The 10542-nt window shown below is 43.8% G+C and overlaps 1 protein-coding gene across 1 annotated transcript in view; it reads left to right on the top strand.

Moving 5' to 3' along the window:
* Positions 1-10542, top strand: part of UVRAG (UV radiation resistance associated) — a 93994-nt gene that overhangs the window by 61397 nt on the left and 22055 nt on the right. Inside the window, exons 11-12 of the mRNA XM_083362525.1 lie at positions 8433-8578; positions 8777-8855. Of these exons, the coding sequence (XP_083218651.1) occupies positions 8433-8578; positions 8777-8855 (225 nt within the window). The remainder of the gene's footprint in view (positions 1-8432; positions 8579-8776; positions 8856-10542) is intronic.

The raw sequence follows: 10542 nt of genomic DNA, 5'->3' as shown, positions 1-10542 counted from the left end.
AGAATCTCCATAGACGTTTTAACATCTCTGTGGCCCACGTAAATCCCAGTATGTAAAAACTTCAGTAATCTAAACAGGGACTCACAGTATCGGCACCTCTGATCAGGAATTAAGAGTGATTTTCGAGCAAGTCCAGATGTGGCATTTAGGTCATTTTAACTTTAGTGACCTGCCAAGTATGACACATGTCAGCTAATTCCAATCTCTCGCAGACTTAAAATCAGATCATTCTCGGGTCTTTGTGGATAATTAGACCCCTTGACTGAAATTCAAGAATTGTAATTGATCTGATTTGCGGGTATGCCTGTACAGCTAAAAGCTTGTTCTAGGAAAACCCAGTGGCGTATTTTTCAAAGCCATCTTAATTGATTGAAGAGTGTCTTGCTTCTCTGACTGATTTATCAAACTTTTATGCCACCCACCTGGCCAAAGGTGATTCCAGGTGACTAATAGCTTGTTGTGGGGGAAGAAATGGAGGTAGTGACAGATTTTATTTTCCTGGGCTCCAAGATCACTGCAGATGGGGACTGCAGCCAAGAAATTAAAAGACGCTCCTGGGGAAGAAAGCAATGACAAATCTAGACAGCACATTAAAGAGCAGAGACATCACCCTGTCAACAAAAGTGCGTATAGTCAAGGCTACGGTCTTCCAGTTGCAATGTATGGCAGTGAAAGCTGGACCATAAGAAAGGCTGAGCGCCAAAGAATTGAAGCCTTTGAACTCTGGTGCTGGAGAAGACTCCTGCGAGTCCCTTGGACTGCAAGGCGATCAAACCGGTCGGTCCTACAGGAGATCAACCCTGACTGCTCTTTAGAAGGCCAGATCCTGAAGTTGAAACTCAAATCCTTTGGCCACCTAATGAGAAGGAAGGACTCACTGGAGAAGAGCCTCATGCTGGGAAAGATTGAGGGCAATAGAAGAAGGGGACGACAGAGAAGGAGGTGGCTGGATGGAGTCACTGAAGCAGTAGGCGTGAGCTTAAATGGACTCCAGAAGATGGTAGAGGACAGGAAGGCCTGGAGGAACATTGTCCATGGGGTCGCAATGGGTCGGACACGACTTCGCAGCTAACAACAGCAACAATAGCTTGTCGATTGTTTTGATTGCTTGTTTTTCTTGGGGATAGTTATTCTCCAAGAAGACCTTGTGCATCATGCTGATCCCTTGAGGTCAGCGCCTGCACCTCAGTTGCACCCCCACATTGAAGGCAACTGCAGCTTAACCAGGTTAGCTTATGGGCCCGAAGCAAAGCTCTGAGGCCGTGTGAAATAGAATAACAAAATTGGAAGGGACCTTGGAGGTCATCTAGTCCAACCCCCTGCTCAGGCAGAAAACCCTATACCATTTCAGGCAAATGGCTGTTCAGTCTCTTTTTTAAAAAAACTTCCAGTGTTGGAGCATTCACCGCTTCTGGAGGCAGGTTGTTCCACTGGTTAATTGTTCTCACCGTCAGGAAATTCCTCCTTAGTTCCAGGTTGCTTCTCTCCTTGGATGAGTTTCCATCCGTTGCTTCTTGTCCTGCCTTCAGGGGCTTTGGAGAATAGGTCGACCCCTTCTTCCTGGTGACTTCCAACAGTGTTGAAGCCATAGGAAATACAAGCCGTTTGGGAGCAGGTACAGAAGTCTAAATAGTAGTCAGCAAAACACGGTTTGTTTTTAAAGTGGAGAGTTAAAACCCTCTTCAGTTTTCAGCAAGTAGCATGTTCAGCAAGTCACTGCCAAGACCTCCTTGGTTGAAATGAAGTGTACTATCTCACGCTCCCATAGGACGGTAAAGCAACCGAGAATTAAGGGAAAAAGAAGATAAAAGAACATTTTCCAACATGGAACCTATTCTGTCAGTGGCTGGAAAAACGGGATAGAGAGTAAGAAATTTAACTGGTTTTGCTAAATGTAACGAACTAACCCAGGCAACACGTCGTTCGTTAAGCACTAAGGGAATGGTAATAACAAAAAAAATAATAATAAAAAATATTATATACACATTAAAAAAAAAGGATGGCAAAGCAGCTGCTTCTGATTTGCCCAATCCAAAAGCTGCTTTGTACAGGCGTGCCAAAGTGTTTTTAGCAGGAACATTCACCAGACATGCTGTCATTTGCTGTTTATTCCATCATGCAGTCAAGGTGTAACACAAATGAAGGCGAATACATGCGTCCCAAGTTTTCCACGTGTTCCCTGAGCCCATCCTCAGGGAATTTCGCAGAGTATTAGAGAGGAAATTCCTAGAGAGAGCTGCCCGGAGGATGGGCTCTCCGGCACAAAGTCCGTAAGCTCGGAAGACCTAAACCTCTGGTCCCAGCCCCCAACCCAAATTGGATCCTGCATCAGGCGTAAGTAACACTTTAAGGCAGGGGTCTTCAAACTTGGCCCTTTTGTGACTGGTGGGCTTCAACTCCCAGAATTCCTCAGCCAACGTGCCTGAGTTGAAGTCCACCAGTTATAAAAGGGCCAGGTTTGAAGACCCCCCCCCCCTGCCTTAAGGCGTTTTGCAAACTCAGCAAAGAAGGGAATATATAAAGAAGGGAATGTTTGGAAGCAGTTCTATATGGAACGCTGTCAATAATTTTTCCATCAATTAGCAAATGATTGTCAAGCGCAAAGGATCGAGATCATACCTTAATTTCAGCTTTGAAGATTTACTACTCAGGCCTAGACATGAGAACCTAGTCAAGTTAACGATCATCATTCATTGGAATTAGTTAAGATCCAATGGGATTCAGGAGGAGCTGGAGTTGGATCGCTTGTGGTGGCAACATACAGTCTGTAGACTGATGACACATTTAACTCCGCCTTGCAAACTCTTCTTGCTCTTCTCCTACAATTATTTGTTTTCCAACGCATGTTAGAAGACAAGAAGCTATGAAACTCCATATAGAATAAATTAGAGTAGAAATAGAATAGGAATAGGCAATAAGGAATAAGGAATAGAAAAGAAGAGAAGAGAAATAAGGAATATTTTTTATTTTTATTTTATTTTAATTCCATTTATATCCCGCCCTTCTCCGAAGACTCAGGGCGGCTTACAAGCTTAGCAGTAGCCTTCATTCTATGTATATGCCTGCTTATTAGGGCTTTCATACACCCCCCAAGCGGCATTATTACAAAGTCAGCTTAATTGCCCCCAACAATCTGGGTCCTCATTTTACCTACCTGGGAAGGATGGAAGGCTGAGTCAACCTTGAGCCTGGTGGGACTCGAACCTGCACTAATTGCAGGCAGCTGGTGTTACTTAAGGAGGCATTAGCCCACTGCTCCACCAAGGCTCTGTAAATAGAATAGGAAAAGAGAAGAGAAGAGAATTAAGGAATAGAATACAATAGAACAGAATTAAGGAATAGAATAGAATAGAAATAAAAATAGAATAGAATAGAATAGAATAGAATAGAATAGAATAGAATAGAATAGAATAGAATAGAATAGAAAAGTAACAGTTGGAAGGGACCTTGGAGGTCATCTAGTCCAACCCCCTGCTCAGGCAGGAAACCCTATACCATTTCATACAAATGGCTGTCCAGTCTCTTCTTAAAAACCTCCAGTGTTGGGGCACCCACAACTTCTGGAGGCAAGTAGTTCCACTGGTTAATTGTTCTCACCGTCAGGAAATTCCTCCTTAGTTCTAGGTTGCTTCTCTCCTAGTTTGCATCCATTGCTTCTTGTCCTGCCTTCAGGTGCTTTGGAGAATAGCTTGACTCCCTCTTCTTTGGGGCAGCCCCTGAGATATTGGAAGACTTGTCATTTGCTGTGGACTTGCACCATTATTATTTTTCCCCAGAAATTGGAAAAGAAACTATACAAGGGGGCTCAGCATGCTGTCCATACATCTTCCTGGCAGCACAGTGATTCTGAAAGTAGAACAGGATTAAATCTGGTGCGAGGGAAGAAGCTGCTGAAAGAAAGATCCAGTTGTAAAAACAAGCTAGGAGAAGGGGAGGGGGGAAATCCTGTTTGTTTTTCTTCCTTTAGGTCCTCATGGGAAGGGCAGTGGGGCAACGGCTTGACATGTTGCTGATTGCTCCATTGTAATCTTTGATCCTCTTCCTTTCCCCGTGATATTAACCAGAGTTGTAAGGGGTTGGAAAGAATGTCCTGAATCCAAGGTCTGCAAATTGGTTGTAATGCGCAACTGCACAAAATTGCACAGCCATTACACTTAATCAAATGAATTGGGTAAACGAAATGCCCTCCGAAAGGTCATTTTCACTTCTTCTTTTTTTTTTTACTTCTCTGAGAATTGAAGTTTAAGCCATGCCGTGTTGAGGGAACATCAGCCGAAGAAATATTTTTACTCCAGATTTCTTCATCCAAAGCCTCTTTCTCTTTTTTTTTTTTTTTTGCGGGATTTGCCTCTCTTTTGGGGCTTCCCAAGTTCAGTGAGAAACACAAGCAAAAAATAAATAAATAAAATAAAACGTTTGATTAGAAGCAAATCGGGCTCTGAGCCACATGTTTTTTTTTTTCATGTGAGATTAGAAGCAGGTGGGAGGTGTTAAAAAACAAATCCAGTGTTTTATGCTTTCAAAAGTACAGTAGTTTGGATTAAAGGCAGATGTTGTCAGTGCTTCTCAGCCTTGACAACTTTAAAAGAGGTCTGGACTTCATCTCCCAGAATTCCCCAGGCACTCACGCTGGCCTCGGGAATTCTGGGAGTTGAAGTCCGGACTAAAAGCTGCTAAGGTCGAGAGACCTCTTTTGATGCTTGTCAAATAGGTGCCTTAGAATACTAAGTTTATAAACCACAGAATTTAGCAATAGTGGCAGTCCCCGACCCCAGTTGAGCCCAAAATTTCTGTTGCTAAGCAAGACGGTTGCTAAGCGAATTTTGTCCCATTTTATGACCTTTCTTGCCACAGCTGTGAAGCGAATCGCGGCAGTTATTAAGTTAACAACACGGTTGTTAAGTGAATCTGGCCTCCCCCATTGAATTGGCTTGCCCAGAAGGTCAGAACAAGCGATCCCGTGATCCAGGGACACTGTGACCGTCATAAATATGAATCAATCATGCCCTGACCATGGGGAACGGTGCAACGGTCGTAAGTAGGGAAACTGGTCATAAGACACTTTTTCCCAGTGCCGTTGTAACTTCAAAATGGTCACTAAATGAACTGTTTTGAGACGAGGACTGCCTGTAAATATGTTTACATATGAGAACCCAGGATATCATTTTTGTTTTTAATCTGAAGAGGATAAGGAGGAGGAGGAGGAGGAGGAGGAGGAGAAGAAAGAAGAAGAGGAAGGAGGAGGAGGAGAAGAAGAAGAAGAAGAAGAAGAAGAAGAAGAAGGAAGAGGAGGAGGAGGAGGGGGAGGGGGAGGAGAAGGAGGAGGAGAAGAAGAAGAAGAAGAAGAAGAGGAGGAGAAGAAGAAGAAGAAGAAGAAGAAGAAGAAGAAGAAGAAGAAGAAGAAGAAGAAGAAGAAGAAGGAAGAGGAGGAGGAGGGGGAGGAGGAGAAGAAGAAGAAGAAGAAGAAGAAGAAGAAGAAGAAGAAGGAAGAGGAGGAGGAGGAGGAGAAGAAGAGGAGGAGGAGGAGGAGGAGAAGAAGAAGAAGAAGAAGGAAGAGGAGGAGGAGGGGGAGGAGGAGGAGGAGGAGGAGGAGAAGAAGAAGAAGAAGAACAACAACAACAACAACAACAACAACAACAACAACAACAACAACAACTGCTACAATTGTTTTAGCAATTGTTTTAGCTTTGTTTTAACAACAACGTCAACTTACTACAATTGTTTTAGCAATTGTTTTAGCTTTGTTTTAACAGTTAACATTTGAGTCACCGGACAGGTCTACGAAGACGTGTCATGAGTTTTTCAAATATTGAAAATATTGACTTTTTCGAACTCTCGAAACACGTCAAGATGAAGCGAGTAACAGCGCAAGCTACGAAGCAAAGGGAGCACGTATTTGGAAATGTTTACTTAACGAGAGCGGTTACACCATCAAAAAGATGAATAGGTGAAATGAAAGTGTTTGGTTCCAAACGTTATTATTATTTTTCCCACAGTTATGACTGTGAGGGCTCCCAAGAATGATTGTGGAAGAAGCCTTAGCTGATTGCTTCATAGAAAAGCCAAAATTGGGGGAAATTCTCTTGTATTTTTAAGCTAAATTCTACTGAGGTGTAATAAATCATCGCTTTTGCCAACAGGGTGTTGTTATCCACAAAATAAAGAATATTCACATATGCATCAAACTGAGGCAGCTTAGTCCTAGTGACTTCACTACATAGTTCTCTGGTGAACTAAGTTTTCACATGTTCTGTTTCTAATATTTCAGCCTGAGAACCTCTTTGGACAAAAATGCATCATTTTTAAGAAGGAGACAAGATGTTAGAAAGTCGATCCAATATCTCAGTTTCTTTTCTGGTACTAACTTGGATATTTTAGCTGAGATGTTGACAATGGTCCAAGAATTTGATGCTGCAATTTTATTGTTCAGGTAATCCTCAACCTATGACCACAACTGAGCCCAAAATTTCTGTTGCTCAGTGAAACGGTTGTTAAGTGGATTTCACGTCATTATTCGACCCGTCTGGCCACAGTTGTTAAGTTAGTAACACTTTTGTTAAGCGAATCTGGCTTCCCCATTGACTTTCTTTTGTCAGAAAGTCGTAAAAGGGCATCACACGATCCCTGGGACACTGCAACCGTCGTAAATACGAATCAGTTGCTGAGCGGTTTTTTTTGAGATTTTGAAGGCATGACCGTGGGGACGCTGCAATGTTGGAAGTGTGAAAAGCCATCTTAACTTTTTCCAGTGCCGTTGTGACTTCGAACGGTCGCTAAATGAACCGTTCTCAGTTGAGGGCTACCTGTATTTCAGGCAGGGGTGGGGCAAGAATGACCCTTTTATGACTTGTGGACTTCAACTCCCAGAATTCCATGCTGCCTCAGGAATTCTGGGAGTTGAAGTCCACAAGTCATAAAGGGGCCATCATTTCCTCTCTCCTCCCCCCCCCCCCCCGAATTAAGGAGAACACTTGCAACGTAGCGGAGCACCGATGTTTTAGAAATGGGACTGAAAAGGAGATATTTACCCGCAGCCGTTCTTCATACATTTTGGTCTCCAGGCCTTGGATCATCTCAGTTGCTCTTCTCTGAATTTTTTTTTATTATTATTTAGAGTTGGAAGGGACCTTGGAGGTCTTCTAGTCCAACCCTCTGCTCAGGCAGAAAACCCTGTAGCATTTCAGACAGCCATTGTGGCCAGAAAGGTCATAAAATGGGGCACTTTTCGGAGTTGGAAGTCCACAACTTAACAACTGTTTTGCTTAGGAAGAGAACCTTTGGGCTCGATTGTGGCTGTGAGTCGAGAAGTACTGTAGAACATGGAAGACCGTTGGTTCCTTTTTTTTCTTTCTTTTTTTCCTGCTAGTGAGTTTTGCCGCCCCCCCCAATCAATCCTACCCACTTATTTCAGCTGCCTCGCCTATTGTCAGGACCCACCCCAATCCACGTCTTAGGAAAACAAAACTCTTGGAGTCAGCTCTAGTCCAAAAGGAATTTTTACTAGGACATGCATGGTTGTGGAAATACAAGACAGGACCTGGTATTGTTTTACAAACTGAAACTTTATAAAGAGTTCCCGGTTCAACCCCCCCCTTCCCTCAACCCCATTTGGTCAGCCCCCCCATCATTTTACTTCGTGTCATCCCTTTCGTGGGAAAAAGGGATCTTCAGATCTTTTACGGTTATTGCCTTCTTCCTTTACAGATTCAAATGGAGACACAGGCCAGATGCCTCCTTCCCTAACCCTCCCCTTTGTCCCCCCCCCCCCAGTTCAAAAGGTTTCCCTTGGTCTTTGAAATAACCTAAGGCAGGCTGAATCCACATCCGCTCCTCCTTCCTCGGGAGATGGCAGAATCCAGGAAGGGGGAGATAATATTTATATTATATTTATATTATTACATTTTTATACTGCCCTTCTCCCGAGGGGCAATAAATATTAAAAACGAAGTACAAAAGTTAAAAAACAATTAAATATTATGCCCGATATAAACAGTAATTAAAACCATGTTAAAAACCCAACCCTTAACCCATCAAACCAGGCCAGGTTGCTCAAATAAATAAGTTTTTAGATCCCGCCGGAAGGAGCGAAGGTTTTCATACATTTATGAATGTGATATAAATGGATTCTGACACCCATTTTCTTCCACCCCACAAGGGTTAGGGCTAACGAATGAGGGTTAACAATTTCCTCTGGATGCCTGCGCTCATACCGTAATCCCAGCAAGTAGTGTATCTTGCATCAATCAATTACATCTGTGGCAGGCAAAAAAACCAACAAACACATTTTTGGTCTGTGGTGTTTTTTTTTTTGTTGTTGTTGTTGTTTTTTTTGCACAAGTGGTTGGGCAAAATCCAATCAAGAGCCAGCCCTTTATTAGAAATTCTTGAAACGGGTCCCTCTTAAAGCTTTTGTTTCCTCTTTTCGCAAACAGTATTTCGTTTCGTTGTTTAGGAAAGTAGATGTTTTCCTCGCACTAGAGGACTTTTGTGTAACTTCTTGTAGCAAGCGTTTCGCCTCGAAAGGCATTGAGCACCAAATCCGAGGGGTTTCAAAGCAGTCGAATACGAACGTGCCATTGTATGTTATTTAATGACCCTATGACATCCCACAGAGATTCTACCAGTTGTAGTAGGCCACAGTTTTGCTGGCCGGACTACTATTAATTGCTACCAGGAGGAAGCCTACAATTTCTGTACGTGCAGTTTCCCTTATTGGAAGGGGTGAGAACAACAGTGTCTGATCATTTATTTGCATTGCCCTTTCTTTCCGTTTCAGATTTCCACTGTATCTTAAAGGAGGAGAGAAACTACAGTTTGATTATGGCGTCTTCCTTCTGAACAAAAATATTGCACAGGTATGTGCGTTCCAAACAAGTCTACTCTTCTGGATTGGAAGAATGGGGACTGAGAGGGAGGAGGCTGTTACAGGGAGTCCTCATTTAAGGACAGGAATTGGGATTGGAATTTCCACTGAGGGGTCCTTGGTGCTCTCTGAGCTTGGTGGTTTTCTCGCAGACGTGTCATTCCCAAACTAGGTGACAGCACCAGTGCTCTGAGAATGGTGATGAGCACTGATGATGTTACCTAGTTTGGGTAAGGAAACATCTGCAAGAAAACCACCAAGCTCAGAGAGCACCAAGGACCCCACAGTTGTTGTCGTCGTTGTCATCCTCTTCTCTGCAAACCCCTCTCCCTTCTAGCACTGATGATGTTATCTGGTTTGGTAATGAAATGTCTGCAAGAAAACCACCATGCTCCAAGAGCACCAAGGACCCCATAATCTTTTGTGATTCAGTGTCAGCCTGTGCTCCCAGCAGCTGAGTCCGTTGAATCTGAGGAGGAGGAGGAGGGGTTTGGAGAGCCTTTGGTGTCAGAGGGAGGCTCTGATGCACTGCAGGACTCTCAGCCTGGCCCCTCCAATCGTGTTCCTCATGAGGCTCAGCTGTGTGAGGAGGAGGTGTCGGACTCAGAGGAGTCGCAGCCGATTCTGTTCAGAGACGCTAGAAGCAGAAGGCAATCCAGCAGAGCAGAGCAGAGAAAATCAATGAGGCAACCCAGTGAGAGGAGGAGAAGGCAGTGAGAAGCCACGCCTTGGGACTGATAATAAAAGGGGAAGGTGTTGGCGGGGCTGGTTGCTGAAGGCAACAGTTTGGAGACATTCTGAGAGAGTCCTGTTCTTGTTACTTTTGTTTAACTCTTGTTTGATATTTTGATTCATTTATTCTATTGCTTTTTTGTTTGAACTGTAAATAAATTTGGGTTGGGTTTTTTCCAGCCTATTGACTGTAAAAAGGAAAAAAAGGGTTGTCCCTGATACACAAACAGGGCCAGTCGTAGGCTGGAACAGAAGATAAACCTCCTCCTCCTCCCCCTCCCCTTCCTCCTCCTCTCTGCAAACTCCACTCCCTTCTAGCACTGATGATTTATTTATTTATTTTATTTTGTTTTTATTACATTTATATCCCGCCCTTCTCCGAAGACTCAGGGCGGCTTACAAGCTTAGCAGTAGCCTTCATTCTATGTATATGCCTGCTTGTTAGGGCTTTCACACACACCCCCAAGCGGCATTATTACAAAGTCAGCTTATTGCCCCCAACAATCTGGGTCCTCATTTTACCTACCTCGGAAGGATGGAAGGCTGAGTCAACCTTGAGCCTGGTGGGATGCGAACCTGCACTAATTGCAGGCAGCTGGTGTTACTTAAGGAGGCATTAGCCCACTGCTCCACCAAGGCTCGATAATGATGTTACCTAGTCAGGCAATGAAATGTCTGCAAGAAAACAGCCAAGCTCAGAGAGCGCCCAGGGCCCCTCATTTCAACCCTGGGCTACAAATATTCTCCTTTATTGGAATTTCCGTGGCTAAGCAATTTTGTTTTGAAGCGTGACGTCATATGCCCGTGCCCTTTAGCAACGGCAGTTACAGTCGTTCCCTGCAAGCAGATCACCACGAGTCGTTAAAGATCTCACCTGTCCATGACTTGACTTCCTGCCTGCTTCTCCAGTGACTTTTGGGGGAAGCCAGCAGTGAAGGCTGCAAATT

The sequence above is a fragment of the Vipera ursinii genome (genome assembly GCF_947247035.1).
Source record: "Vipera ursinii genome assembly, chromosome: 4".
Classification (NCBI taxonomy): Eukaryota; Metazoa; Chordata; class Lepidosauria; order Squamata; family Viperidae; genus Vipera; species Vipera ursinii.
This window is presented reverse-complemented; position numbering and strand designations above follow the sequence as displayed.